This window comes from Schistocerca americana, chromosome 5 (genome assembly GCF_021461395.2).
Source record: "Schistocerca americana isolate TAMUIC-IGC-003095 chromosome 5, iqSchAmer2.1, whole genome shotgun sequence".
NCBI classification, from domain to species: domain Eukaryota; kingdom Metazoa; phylum Arthropoda; class Insecta; order Orthoptera; family Acrididae; genus Schistocerca; species Schistocerca americana.
The window spans coordinates 188340813-188356439 of record NC_060123.1 but is presented as its reverse complement, the minus strand read 5'-3'; the positions used below and the strand labels follow the sequence as shown (position 1 = coordinate 188356439).

General features: G+C 40.6%; 1 protein-coding gene across 4 annotated transcripts in view; it reads left to right on the top strand.

Annotated features, from left to right (window-relative positions):
• Positions 1 to 15627, top strand: part of LOC124615314 (TBC1 domain family member 31) — a 282280-nt gene that overhangs the window by 225205 nt on the left and 41448 nt on the right. For 3 of the 4 annotated variants that reach the window (XM_047143109.1, XM_047143107.1, XM_047143108.1), the window contains exon 17: positions 10645 to 10827. In XM_047143109.1, coding sequence (XP_046999065.1) covers positions 10645 to 10827 — 183 coding nt within the window. Of the gene's footprint in view, positions 1 to 10644; positions 10828 to 11395; positions 11679 to 15627 lie in introns of those variants that run through there. The other variant, XM_047143110.1, reaches the window with a different exon arrangement.

The following is a 15627-nucleotide window of genomic DNA, read 5'->3' as shown; positions in this document are numbered from 1 at the left end:
AAGGTTCTGCGCAGAATATGTGGAAAACTCTGCAAGGAGAAAGGGCAGGATGATAGGACATCTGACAAGGGAATGACTTCCATGGTACTAGAGGGAGCTGTAGAGGGCAAAAACAGTAGAGAAAGACAGAGATTGGAATAAATCTAGTAAATAATTGAGGATGTAGGTTGCAAGCGCTACACCGAGATGAAGAGGTTGTCACAGGAGAGGAATTTGTAGTGGGTCACATCAAACCAGTCAGAAGACTGATGACTGACTCAAAAGGTCACTTAAAGGTATGTTAGATGCATGCATACAATTGAACCACTCAAGCAGTTATGTCTCAATGTCTTCATACTTAGCACTATGAAGTCATTTACATTTGTTTCCAGAAACTGTTGCAGCAGAATTAATTATTTTTTCCCATAGATTTGGGAATTCCAAAGCACTCTGCAATTGCTATTTTCTTTATACCACAGTCCACTTCATCTGGAATCTTAAGCTTTACCTGTACATTCAGAGCTATATTTTTCCCCATTGCCGTGTTTCACGTGCTGCTATTTGTAGGTCTTTATTCAGTTTTCAGATTCGATTTGGCTACCACGAAAAGAACACCTGGCATCAAATACGTTTCTCATTGTTAGTGCACACGTTAGTGAGTTTATTTGAATGTACCAGACACCCTGATTGTTAAGGTAATAATTACGGCTTGCAACCCACAATACATTAGAAATGAGTCAACAATGGGTTGTTAGCTTTGTAGTTACAATTTCTTGCAATTGTTTCATAAAAAAATTAACACTTAAAAATGCTGTAACATCAAAATTTGTGTTACAATGAAATTTAATTATGCTAGGTACTGATTGAGAGTTTGTATTTCACCTTAACCAATTTTTTTTTTTTTTTCATCAGTCTACTGACTGGTTTGATGCGGCCCGCCACGAATTCCTTTCCTGTGATAACCTCTTCATCTCAGAGTAGCACTTGCAACCTACGTCCTCAATTATTTGCTTGACGTATTCCAATCTCTGTCTTCCTCTACAGTTTTTGCCCTCTACAGCTCCCTCTAGTACCATGGAAGTCATTCCCTAATGTCTTAGCAGATGTCCTATCACCCTGTCCCTTCTCCTTATCAGTGTTTTCCACATATTCCTTTCCTCTCTGATTCTGCGTAGAACCTCCTCATTCCTTACCTTATCAGTCCACCTAATTTTCAACATTCGTCTATAGCACCACATCTCAAATGCTTCGATTCTCTTCTGTTCCGGTTTTCCCACAGTCCATGTTTCATTACCATACAATGCTGTGCTCCAGACGTACATCCTCAGAAATTTCTTCCTCAAATTAAGGCCGGTATTTGATATTAGTAGACTTCTCTTGGCCAGAAATGCCTTTTTTGCCATAGCGAGTCTGCTTTTGATGTCCTCCTTGCTCCGTCCGTCATTGGTTATTTTACTGCCTAGGTAGCAGAATTCCTTAATTTCATTGACTTCGTGACCATCAATCCTGATGTTAAGTTTCTCGCTGTTCTCATTTCTACTACTTCTCATTACCTTCGTCTTTCTCCGATTTACTCTCAAACCATACTGTGTACTCATTAGACTGTTCATTCCATTCAGCAGATCATTTAATTCTTCTTCACTTTCACTCACGATTCGCTGATGACATTGCTATCCTATCATTGATATCCTTTCACCTTGTATTTTCATTCCACTCCTGAACCTTTCTTTTATTTCCATCATTGCTTCCTCAATGTACAGATTGAAGAGTAGGGGTGAAAGGCTGCAGCCTTGTCTTACACCCTTCTTAATACGAGCACTTCGTTCTTGATCGTCCACTCTTATTATTCCCTCTTGGTTGTTGTACATATTGTATATGACCCGTCTCTCCCTATAGCTTACCCCTACTTTTTTCAGAATCTCGAACAGCTTGCACCATTTATATTGTCGAACGCTTTTTCCAGGTCGACAAATCCTATGAAAGTGTCTTGATTTTTCTTTAGCCTTGCTTCCATTATTAGCCGTAATGTCAGAATTGCCTCTCTTGTCCCTTTACTTTTCCTAAAGCCAAACTGATCGTTACCTAGCGCATTCTCAATTTTCTTTTCCATTCTTCTGTATATTATTCTTGTAAGCAGCTTCGATGCATGAGCTGTTAAGCTGATTGTGCGATAATTCTCACACTTGTCAGCTCTTGCCGTCTTCGGAATTGTGTGGATGATGCTTTTCCGAAAGTCAGATGGTATATCGCCAGACTCATATATTCTACACACCAACGTGAATAGTCGTTTTGTTACCACTTCCCCCAATGATTTTATAAATTCTGATGGAATGTTATCTGTGCCTTCTGCCTTATTTGGCCGTAAGTCCTCCAAAGCTCTTTTAAATTCCGATTCTAATACTGGATCCCCTATCTCTTCTAAATCGACTCCTGTTTCTTCTTCTATCACATCAGACAAATCTTCACCCTCATAGAGGCTTTCAATGTATTCTTTCCACCTATCTGCTCTCTCCTCTGCATTTAGCAGTGGAATTCCCGTTGCACTCTTAATGTTACCACCGTTGCTTTTAATGTCACCAAAGGTTGTTTTTACTTTCCTATATGCTGAGTCTGTCCTTCCGACAATCATATCTTTTTCAATGTCTTCACATTTTTCCTGCAGCCATTTCGTCTTAGCTTCCCTGCACTTCCTATTTATTTCATTCCTCAGCGACTTGTATTTCTGTATTCCTGATTTTCCCGGAACATGTTTGTGCTTCCTCCTTTCATCAATCAACTGAAGTATTTCTTCTGTTACCCATGGTGTATTCGCAGCTACCTTCTTTGTACCTATGTTTTCTTCCCAACTTCTGTGATGGCCCTTTTTAGAGATGTCCATTCCTCTTCAACTGTACTGCCTACTGTGCTATTCCTTATTGCTGTATCTATAGTGTTAGAGAACTTCAAACGTATCTCGTCATTCCTTAGTACTTCCGTATCCCACTTCTTTGCGTATTGATTCTTCCTGACTAATGTCTTGAACTTCAGCCTACTCTTCATCACTATATATTGTGATCTGAGTCTGTATCTGCTCCTGGGTACACTTTACAATCCAGTATCTGATTTCGGAATCTCTGTCTGACCATGATGTAATCTAATTGAAATCTTCCCGTATCTCCCGGCCTTTTCCAAGTATACCTCCTCCTCTTGTGATTCTTGATCAGGGTATTTGCTATTACTAGCTGAAACTTGTTACAGAACTCAATTAGTCTTTCTCCTCTTTCATTCCTTGTCCCAAGCCCATATTCTTCTGTAACCTTTTCTTCTACTCCTTCCCCTACAACTGCATTCCAGTCGCCCATGACTATTAGATTTTCGTCCCCCTTTACATACTGCATTACCCTTTCAATATGCTCATACACTTTCTCTATCTGTTCATCTTCAGCTTCCGACGTCGGCATGTATATCTGAACTATCGTTGTCAGTGTTGGTCTGCTGTCGATTCTGATTAGAACAACCCGGTCACTGAACTGTTCACAGTAACACACCCTCTGCCCTACCTTCCTATTCATAACGAATCCTACACCTGTTATACCATTTTCTGCTGCTGTTGATATTACCCGATACTCATCTGACAAGAAATCCTTGTCTTCCTTCCACTTCACTTCACTGACCCCTACTATATCTAGATTGAGCCTTTGCATTTCCCTTTTCAGATTTTCTAGTTTCCCTACCACGTTCAAGCTTCTGACATTCCTCGCCCCGACTCGTAGAACGTTATCCTTTTTTTGATTATTCAATCTTTTTCTCATGGTAACCTCCCCCTTGGCACTCCCCTCCCGGAGATCCGAATGGGGGACTATTCCGGAATCTTTTGCCAATGGAGAGATCATCATGACACTTCATCAAATACAGGCCACATGTCCTGTGGATACATGTTACATGTCTTTAATGCAGTGGTTTCCATTGCCTTCTGCATCCTCATGTCGTTGATCATTGCTGATTCTTCCGCCTTTAAGGGCAATTTCCCACCCCTAGGACAAGAGAGTGCCCTGAACCTCTATCCGTTCCTCCGCCCTCTTTGACAAGGCCGTTGGCAGAATGAGGCTGACTTCTTATGCTGGAAGTCTTCGGCCGCCAATGCTGATTATTTATCAAAATTTAGGCAGTGGCGGGGATCGAACCCGGGACCGAATACATTTTGATTATGAATCAAAGACGCTACCCCTAGACCACGGGTACAACCTCTGTATTGTATTAACCAATAAAACTTCCAATAAGGACTGATGTACTCCTGGTGGGGCCAATATTATTTTCATGTTAAGTGTGAGTTCATTTTGAGTGAGTCTGCACTAACGAGGTTATACTGTATTATCATTTAGTACTGTCTTGTACCTCAATTATATCATACCCATGCTGTACTCTCATTGCATTGGTGACCCACAATAACTGCAAATTATGGCAGATACATCCTTAAACAGATATTGTGCAGCAGCAATGCATCCAACGTGCAGCCATTGCGTGTCACAGTTTCCATTGTTTTCCTATGCGTAAAACACTGAATCATACTGTGCTTAAGAGTCAGTCCTTTTATTCACTGTGAGTGTGAGACTCGCCAGTGTAGTGCATTGACAGTAAATAATAATGCCAAACAGTGGTGCCCTATGGTGGACTCATAGTGTGACTGTGCCACCATCTCTGTTCTGTTAATGACATGCACTGAACCAGTCTCTCAACCAACTGTACCTGCAGTCACTGTCATGAATGAAGACTCCTCCATGCCACACAACTTATTTTCTGATCCAATGTTGACACAGCCACCCACACAGCTGCAGTCCGCCTGCACTATCAGCCATGCCATGAATGGACAAGGGACATTATCCCTTGTTACTGTGACAATCTCTCCCACAGAAACCCTGCATGATCTACCACAACGATCACTTATACATGATTTAGTGCTCTACCCAAATTTCCATCATTTTGCTCGGAACAGCCCTTTGAATGATTAGCGATGTTGTTGTTGTTGTTGTGGTCTTCAGTCCTGAGACTGGTTAGATGTAGCTCTCCATGCTACTCTATCCTGTGCAAGCTTCTTCATCTCCCACTACCTACCACAACCTACATCCTTCTGAATCTGCTTAGTGTATTCATCTCTTGGTCTCCCTCTACGATTTTTACCCTCCACGCTGCCCTCCAATACTAAATTGGTGATCCCTTGGTGCCTCAACACATGTCCAACCAACCGATCCCTTCTTCTAGTCAAGTTGTGCCACAAACTTCTCTTCTCCCTAATCCTGTTCAATACCTCCTCATTAGTAGTGTGATCTACCCATCTAATCTTCAGCATTCTTCTGTAGCACCACATTTCGAAAGCTTCTATTCTCTTCTTGTCTAAATTATTTATCGTCCATGTTTCACTTCCATACATGGCTACACTCCATACAAATACTTTCAGAAACGACTTCCTGACACTTAAATCTAGACTTGATGTTAATAAATTTCTCTTCTTCAGAAATGCTTTCCTTGCCATTACCAGTCTACATTTTATATCCTCTCTACTTCGACCATCATCAGTTATTTTGCTCCCCAAATAGCAAAATTCCTTTACTACTTTAAGTGTCTCATTTCCTAATCTAATTCCCTCAGCATCACCCGATTTAATTCGACTACATTCCATTATCCTCGTTTTGCTTTTGTTGATGTTCATCTTATATCCTCCTTTCAAGACACTATCCATTCCGTTCAACCACTCTTCCAAGTCCTTTGCTGTCTCTGACAGAATTACAATGCCATCGGCGAACCTCAAAGTTTTTATTTTATTCTCCATGGATTATAATACCTACTCCAAATTTTTCTTTTGTTTCCTTTACTGCTTGCTCAATCTACAGATTGAATAACATCGGGGACAGACTACAACCCTGTCTCACTCCCTTCCCAACCACTGCTTCCATTTGATGTCCCTTGACTCTTATAACTGCCATCTGGTTTGTGTACAAATTGAAAATAGCCTTTCGCTCCCTGTATTTTACCCCTGCCACCTTCAGAATTTGAAAGAGCGTATTTCAGTCAACATTGTCAAAAGCTTTCTCTAAGTCTACAAATGCTAGAAACGTAGGTTTGCCTTTCCTTAATCTAGCTTCTAAGATAAGTCGTAGGGTCAGTATTGCCTCATGTGTTCCGATATTTCTACGGAATCCAAACTGATCTTCCCCGAGGTCGGCTTCTACTAGTTTTTCCATTCGTATGTAAAGAATTCGCGTTAGTATTTTGCAGCCGTGACTTATTAAACTGATAGTTTGGTAATTTTCTCATCTGTCAACACCTGCTTTCTTGAGGATTGGAATTATTATATTCTTCTTGAAGTCTGAGGGTATTTCGCCTGTTTCATACATCTTGCTCACCAGATGGTAGAGTTTTGTCAGGACTGGCTCTCCCAAGGCTGTCAGTAGTTCTAATGGAATGTTGTCTATGCCCGGGGCCTTGTTTCGACTCAGATCTTTCAGTGCTCTGTCAAACTCTTCACGCAGTATTATATCTCCCATTTCATCTTCATCTACATCCTCTTCCATTTCAATAATATTGTTCTCAAGTACATCGCCCTTGTACAGACCCTCTATATACTCCTTCCACCTTTCTGCTTTCCCTTCTTTGCTTAGAACTGGGTTTCCATCTGAGCTCTTGATATTCATACAAGTGGTTCTCTTTTCTCCATAGGTCTCTTTAATTTTCCTGTAGACAGTATCTATCTTACCCCTAGTGAGATAAGCCTCTACACCTTACAATTGTCCTCTAGCCATCCCTGCTTAGCCATTTTGCACTTCCTGTCGATCTCATTTTTGAGACGTTTGTATTCCTTTTTGCCTGCTTCATTTACTGCATTTTTATATTTTCTCCTTTCATCAATTAAATTCAATATTTCTTCTGTTACCCAAGCATTTCTACTAGCCCTCATCTTTTTACCTACTTGATCCTCTGCTGCCTTCACTACTTCATCCCTCAAAGCTACCCATTCTTCTTCTACTGTATTTGTTTCCCCCATTCCTGTCAATTGTTCCCTTATGCTCTCCCTGAAACTCTGTACAACCTCTGGTTTAGTCAGTTTATCCAGGTCCCATCTCCTTAAATTGCCACCTTTTTGCAGTTTCTTCAGTTTTAATCTACAGGTCATAACCAATAGATTGTGGTCAGAATCCACATCTGCCCCTGGAAATGTCTTACAATTTAAAACCTGGTTCCTAAATCTCTGTCTTACCATTATATAATCTATCTGATACCTTCTAATATCTCCAGGATTCTTCCATGTATACAACCTTCTTTCATGATTCTTGAACCAAGTGTTAGCTATGAATGGACAAGGGACATTCTCCCATGTTACTGTGACAATCTCTCCCACAGAAACCCTGCATGATCTACCACAACGATCACTTCTACATGATTTAGTGCTCTACCCAAATTTCCATCATTTTGCTCGGAACAGCCCTTTGAATGATTTGCGATAGTGTACAGCATTCTCACGACTCGACATCACTAATAACACTGCAAAATACATCATGCTCATCAGCAGTCTGAACAAACATACCAATGTGATTAGCAACATCATCGCATCAGCACCCAAGTAGACAAATAGTTACATCAAGAACATCTCACTTAACACCGACAGTGCTTTCATACCATGGACAACAGTGCTGGCCGCCAAGGGCCGCAATACCAGCTTGAACATGCTTACTTCCACACAGTGGTCAAGCCTGACTGACATCACCTGACCACTTTCATTTCGGACATCATTGTGCTGGTGGAACGACGGATGTTGTGTGATATCAACAAATCCCTGCTTTCTCACTCAGCCCAGAACACAGCCAAGCACACTGTGCTCATGCCTGTGCAGGACCAGCTCACTGTGTCGCACCAAGCAACCATGCACCACATGCCACTGTATCTGTACAAATCCAGTTCCCCAACACTGTATGCAACTGTCAGCTATCTCATGCCTACTTGATAGTGGACATAACAAGTTCACCTATTTGAGAAGATTACAATTGTCTCCTCAACACTCTGCATGGCAGCGAATCTTCTCTCAATCTACTGACAAAGACTGCTACTGGTCATCACTCCTCTGTTGTGCCCATGAATGTGACCTCATTGAGTTGGACTCTGACAGTTATTCCATAGGGCTTCCACCTCATCTGGTCCCACTTCCAAGAATCAGGCTTTCAACCTCACCATCTTCCTCATCGTCTCAGATACACCACCATTCAGTGGACATCAGTTTCAACATTCATCCCCTACCACTCAATGGCTCATTGACAAAGGATGAACCTGCAGTATTGCAACTGAAAGACACTGCCAGTTCGTTCATCGCAGTGCATGGATGCATGACCCAGACCCTGCAACAATCACCGTGTCACTGCCTCACATGGACATTTTCTGTTAAGAACATAGGGATGGACTTTTTACACAACTTCCCCTTGTCCCCAGTCGTACAACATACTGTGTTCATGCACTTTGATAAGGGCTGCTGCATCCCAGGACCTTTTGCCGTTGCACCCCCACCGCTAACTGGTACAGCGACTGTTGAAGACTAACTGGTATAGCGACTGTTGAAGACAAACAACAAGCGGACAATCGTACACCCACTGACACACCGAAGGAGTGTGTTTCTCAGCTGATGAGCTCTTGGTGCTCCACCAATGCTAGACCAACTGCTGTACAACATCAGATGCACTCCATACAAAGAACACAATCCTCCCACAACATAATAATGTCAAATCTACCACCCTAAGCATGGTGCATGAGCAGGTCATAGTCTTAACACACAAACAATGTGACAATGAGAATGGGAGCACATGCACAGCCCCAGTTACACCCATCTGACATCCGTCCGTACCCATTCCCTGCATACCCAGTACCCACACTGTCACCAGCCCTGCACACATCATTGCACCATGCTCCTCCTCGCCACTCGCCTACTCCGATGCTGTTATCATTGTGCATGCCCATCCGGCAGACAGCACACTGTCACCACAACTCTTATGCATGACTCATTGGCACACAGCTCGACCGCCACTTGCTGCTGGCCTTCATACAAAAACAGCAACCTCACTGGCCACATTCACCTGGTTATACTTTAGACTACCACACACTACCATGAGTGGATGGTGCTCTACAATGCCATACCCAGAACACATTAGAGGAACAGAATGCAACACAATGCCTTTTCAACCACTTTCAGTTGCCAAAATCACCCTCAACTACTACTGACAACTTCTGTGCCTCTTCATGACAAGATATTTGCACAACAATGCTGGGCTCTGTGATTGCACCTCTGTCTAAATCAACTTCAACAATGGCTTGAAATGGGTTTGTACCCCGTGTTCCTGCCGACCTACAGCCCCCATTGTGCCACGGACGTCTTCTACACAGACCACACTCATTGAAGTTCACTCTGGCAAATAAATTATTGCCTCATGTTACTGCACTGCCCCCTCAACATATGCTGTCACTTTTATCAGAGTCTGCAGCTCGTGGCCTAGTGACTAGCATTGCTGCCTCTGGATCACAGGGTCCCGGATTCAATTCCCGGCCGGGATGGAGATTTTTCTCTGCCCGAGGACTGGGTGTTTGTGTTGTCCTCATCATTTCATCCTCATCGTCATTCATGACAGTGACTAGATCGGATTGTGAAGAAATTGGACTACGAAAAAATTGTGACTTTATATGGGTGCTGATGACGACGCAGTTGAGTGCCCCCCAAACCAAACTTAACTTTGATCAGATCAAAGTCTTTCTGGCACGCATTGCCTCCATATGTTGATGTCTTCACCATTGACAATTCACAATCATCTGTTTGGTTGTACCACTGGTGTCCCGTGTGTTCACACACATATATTAACTACAAAGCTAAGTACGGTTGTCCTATATTGTGGAGACATAACCACTGAGACACTGTTCATGTCTTTCACATGATGCTCTTATCATAGCCCTGAGGCACAGATTGATGGTAGGGGCTTCTGATACAAGGAACATTAAGACCTACCCAACAGTCACGATATTTTGACAGAACAACTCCAGTTGATCTTGGCAGTGACCATGAAGATCTAACATCATGAACAGAACATCGGGATCCATCAGTGTTGCCATACAAGAACTACTGACTGTGTCCTGATCTATGAAGATATAGTCATCTCCCAAACAGGGATTTGCTGATTTGTTGGGAGGGGAAGCAATTCCATGTAATCTTTCTTGTCTGCCATGGTGTAGTATTTATAGTTGCTGGTTGGTAACTTCCAGATCAGTTCAATTTCGTCCTCTTGTCCTTATTTATCATTTGACATTTGTGATTTCTGGAAGGTTCTGGGACTTGCTTAATATAGAATATTTTGTATTGTAGAACATTTTATATATGTGTAAATGGAGGCATACTCTGCTGAGACAGGCAATATTTTGTGTGTTCATAAAGACATTGGAAACACTAAAAATGATGTAATTCATTTTTTAGACAAATAGAATGTGTGCAAATAGAATATAATTCAGCATGAAGAATAATTTTCCAATCTCTGTCTTCATAATATTTTTTATGTGTACATTGCTCATAATTTTCATCATGTAAATATCTTATACACTTTCTAGCAAATCACGCTCTTATGTGATATTGAAGGTGATGCAAGATTACTGATTTTTATTTGCTAGAGGCAGAGAGAGGAAGAGGAACTGAAGGAAACTGAAGAGGAAATCCAATGGCATTACACTAATTTGCTTGCCCGAAAACAAGAATTGGAAGCTGAGCTAGCTTCACAGTCTCTTGTGGATGACACAAGTGATGCAGAGGTCCTGCAAAAGCAACAGCGACAATTGGTTACAGAGCTTACTAAGGTGATAACAATGTTCTTTACGTATCTTTATTCACATTTATGTTGGATCTTCATATTATCAACAGTCTTAGTGAAACAGTTAAAACATTATGGGATCAGATTAGATATTACCCATTGTATAAAACTAAGCCTTTTAATCAATTTGTATCATGCTTAAGACACTGTGCTTTCAGGTAGAGTATAATGCACCAGAATGTACTTATTTAGGTGTTATGTGTCAATTGCAACATAAAATTCATTCACCAGTGAAATATATCACAAACATGCAAGACATGCATAAATATTGTTTCCTTACTTGGTGCGGGGTAATTGTAAATGTCTGTTACTGCTTTTCAGTTCCTTGGCTCCGATTTGAAAAGATTATTGAAAGGCTTGTGAAAGAAATTATTTCTCTTCAAAAAAAAGAATGTTTTGTTCTGGAGCGGCCTTAGAAGGTGCTGACTCCATTTGTGTGTGTGTGTGTGTTTCAAAATATTGTGACCTCTTGCAATCCTGATTTTATTCTGCATGCACCATCCCTGTTTGTTAATACTATAACCCCGCACACAACACCTGGATATGCACTGCAGCACCAGGCCATCAATGGCAGCTGCACCAGCCAGCCACCAGAGGCCATTTGCAGTGGGTCACAAGACTAGCATGCATGGTGCCACATCTTCCGCGCCACCTGCTGGAGTCCTCTTGTACATAAAGACAGTGCAGCTGGCACTACTTCTCAGATTGTGTTCCACTGCTTATTGCACTGTTCCTATGTTTGTCATTTATCTGAATTTAGGTCAGTAAACTTTTGTTCTTAGTGGCACCGCTACTGGTTGTGCCTTGCATTATGACAATTAAAATTTACACTTGGTCTTTTTATGTATTTGTATTGTAATCTACCCCTCCCTTCTTTGTTGTCGCTACAGTCTATGATGGTGAAGTCTTTGCATGAGATTCAGGAGGCGTAAGAATGACAATAAACTTTTTACTTATCTTTTCTGTCATAGTTGGCTCCCATTCTTCATGTCTAGGGGAATGATTATTGGAGCTGAAATTTTCACATTTTAAGTTCTCATAGTCCAATTGATCTAAACAAATTTGAAGAATGTCTGTGCTGACTTTTTGTTTTTTCGATGTTTATTTGCATCACATTTTACTGTATACTGTGTGTTGAATTTTCATTTTAACAAAACCAAAATAACATTGTTCATCCAAACTACAAAAATATGTCCGATCACATCAGAGGCATGCTGATTACTACTTCACTCTGTGGTAATAACAATATTCCAAAGGGTTTACAGTTTTTCTTGACAAATGAATTTCTATCAGATTATTATTTAATAAATGAATCCAGGAACAAACATAATAAACAGTACTAGATTATGTAATTAATAATAGAAATTTTAAGTATGCCAAATATTTTATAATTAAAAAAAAATTATCTCTACATTCAGAGCTAGTACATATCGATTGCAACAACAAAAATAAAGTAATTCCTTTTCATAAATTTTAGGTTGAAATACAACACATTGTGTACAAAATCATATGAATGTTTTTAGAAAAACAGCCGAGACAACATTAACATATCCAAAATTCGGAAAATATTTCTGGTGTTGACTACTTCTGTTGAGGAAAAGTAATGCTAGAGGAGGATGTCCCTTTACAGTATCCCCCTCACAAAATTTGGAAACAATGTGTTTACAATACTTTGTGACCTACTATAAGGTTTCCCAAACAGTGTACAAAATTATGCCGAAAGGTAGAATACACATGTTTGGAAGTATCTAATACGTAACGTGTTACAGAAAACGTAAGAAAAATATCTATTCCACACTTCATAATTTATACATATATCAGGACATGACATTCAGATTTTCAGATCTGTAGAACATTCTGTCACAAGATCACAAGACAAATGACGCAAAGTCGAACTACAACATTACAACACTAAATTATAGAAATAAGTGCAGAGCCAATGTAAATTACTAGAGTTACAAATTGCAAGTTTATGTCTATAAAGTCACACCTTCAAAATCATCAAAAGAGAAGAAAAACAATTCAGAGCCTAAGTGAACAATGAGTGAGCTGACTCAAAAAACTCACGACGACAGCTACAGACCAGAAGAATATACCCAGTCGTGAGTTGGAATATAGCACAAAATCAATCAGCTGCATAAACCAGAGTATGCAAGGATATGTTGACTCATGAAAGGATAAAATAATGAAAAAAAATACTAGGGCCTATGCTTACGATGTGGGGACCAACCCATGAATCCAAACCACCCAGGTACACACAAGCAAATATGTTTTGACACAACAAAATGAATAAAGTTCATAATCCTATATCAATAAGTTCAATCATATGTAAAGAATAACTATAGGAAGCATCTAGTGCCAATCAATAGGTGCACTCTCCCCTTGAGTACACACACAGTCGTGATGACCAGGGCTACCCAAAACAGAGGTAAGCATGAGTTTGCCCACGACTCAGGTTCCAACAAGATACAATAATGCAGAACTCGGGATAAATACAGGTAATCAGAATCATAAATAACTTTGAATGGTGACATAATCAATTAGTTTGAGGACCAAAGTCATTGTGTGAAAATAGAAATGTATGCATCTTGTTATACTGTCTGTACTTGTAAATGTCCACCACACTTGCTAATTGTTCATACAAACTAATCTATGTACATAGAGGCCTAAAAGATTCATTTACAATTGATAAAAAAGTACACACTGATTTAAAGTTACCTAATGTATTCTTAAGTTAATCCCCCTACTTGAAAAAACATGCATTTATATGAATAACACTGTCCATGGCAGTGATGACTTTTCTAAACAAATAGTTCCATGAATTCTTCATATAGGGTAATTTCTTGGCTAACAATTTACAAATTTCAGTCACAACACTGACGTAGTTGACAGATACTTGAGTGCATTACCCATCACCTATGATCTCTTGACCAGCAGGGGTACAGCCATTGAGTGTCAAGAGTGGATTCACCCACATCTTCCAGTTTCCTTCCAAGATTTCTCATCTTACACTCCAACGGATAGATTACTTCCTGTCTAGCATTCACATCAAATCCTGAAACATTGTTTTGTGCACTAAGTATGCTAGTCAATGCCTCCCTCACATCACATGGCATACGTTGCCTGTTTATATTGAAAAAACAAGCATACAGGGTATATATCAGAATGGATCAGAAAGTGTTCACATATAAAACTTTAATAAACTGAGCTAAATGCAATGAAAAAATGAACTAGTAAGCTGAGATACACAGATATACTAAGATACTATTCCTAATTTTTGCATTACATATGAATAAAATGAGTCTTCACTCAATTTACTAGAACACCCATGACTTTACCCAAAAGAGTTCATGGCAAATTTAATTATTCTCTGCAAAATACATAAGAATAATAATAATATTTAACGCTAATAGTATTCTGAGCTAAGAAAGTTTATTACTAGATATTCAATGGCATTGTCCCAATTCAGAATTGTAAAAGGATCTACTCATATAGTGTCATAGCATATATGTATCAAATTCTAAAGCACAGAGCTATTACAAAACATAATTATATACAGGGCTATTACAAATGATTGAAGTGATTTCATAAATTCACTGTAGCTCCATTCATTGACATATGGTCACGACACACTACAGATACGTAGAAAAACTCATAAAGTTTTGTTTGGCTGAAGCCGCACTTCAGGTTTCTGCCGCCAGAGCGCTCGAGAGCGCAGTGAGACAAAATGGCGACAGGAGCCGAGAAAGCGTATGTCATGCTTGAAATGCACACACATCAGTCAGTCATAACACTGCAACGACACTTAAGGGCGAAGTTCAACAAAGATCCACCAACTGCTAACTCCATTCGGCGATGGTATGCACAGTTTAAAGCTTCTGGATGCCTCTGTAAGGGGAAATCAACGGGTCGGCCTGCAGTGAGCGAAGAAACGGTTGAACGCGTGTGGGCAAGTTTCACGCGTAGCCCGCGGAAGTCAACAAATAAAGCAAGCAGGGAGCTAAATGTACCACAGCCGACGGTTTGGAAAATCTTACGGAAAAGGCTAAAGCAGAAGCCTTACCATTTACAATTGCTACAAGCCCTGACACCCAATGACAAAGTCAAACGCTTTGAATTTTCGGCGCGGTTGCAACAGCTCATGGAAGAGGATGAGTTCAGTGCAAAACATGTTTTCAGTGATGAAGCAACATTTTTTCTTAATGGTGAAGCGAACAGACACAATGTACGAATCTGGGCGGTAGAGAATCCTCACGCATTCGTGCAGCAAATTCACAATTCACCAAAAGTTAATGTGTTTTGTGCAATCTCACGGTTTAAAATTTACGGCCCCTTTTTCTTCTGCGAAAAAAACGTTACAGGACACGTGTATCTGGACATGCTGGAAAATTGGCTCATGCCACAACTGGAGACCGACAGCGCCGACTTCATCTTTCTACAGGATGGTGCTCCACCGCACTTCCATAATGATGTTCGGCATTTCTTAAACAGGAGATTGGAAAACCGATGGATCGGTCGTGGTGGAGATCATGATCAGCAATTCATGTCATGGCCTCCACACTCTCCCGACTTAACCCCATGCGATTTCTTTCTGTGGGGTTATGTGAAAGATTCAGTGTTTAAACCTCCTCTACCAAGAAACGTGCCAGAACTGCGAGCTCACATCAACGATGCTTTCGGACTCATTGATGGGGACATGCTGCGCCGCGTGTGGGAGGAACTTCATTATCGGCTTGATGTCTGCCGAATCACTAAAGGGGCACATATCGAATGTTTGTGAATGCCT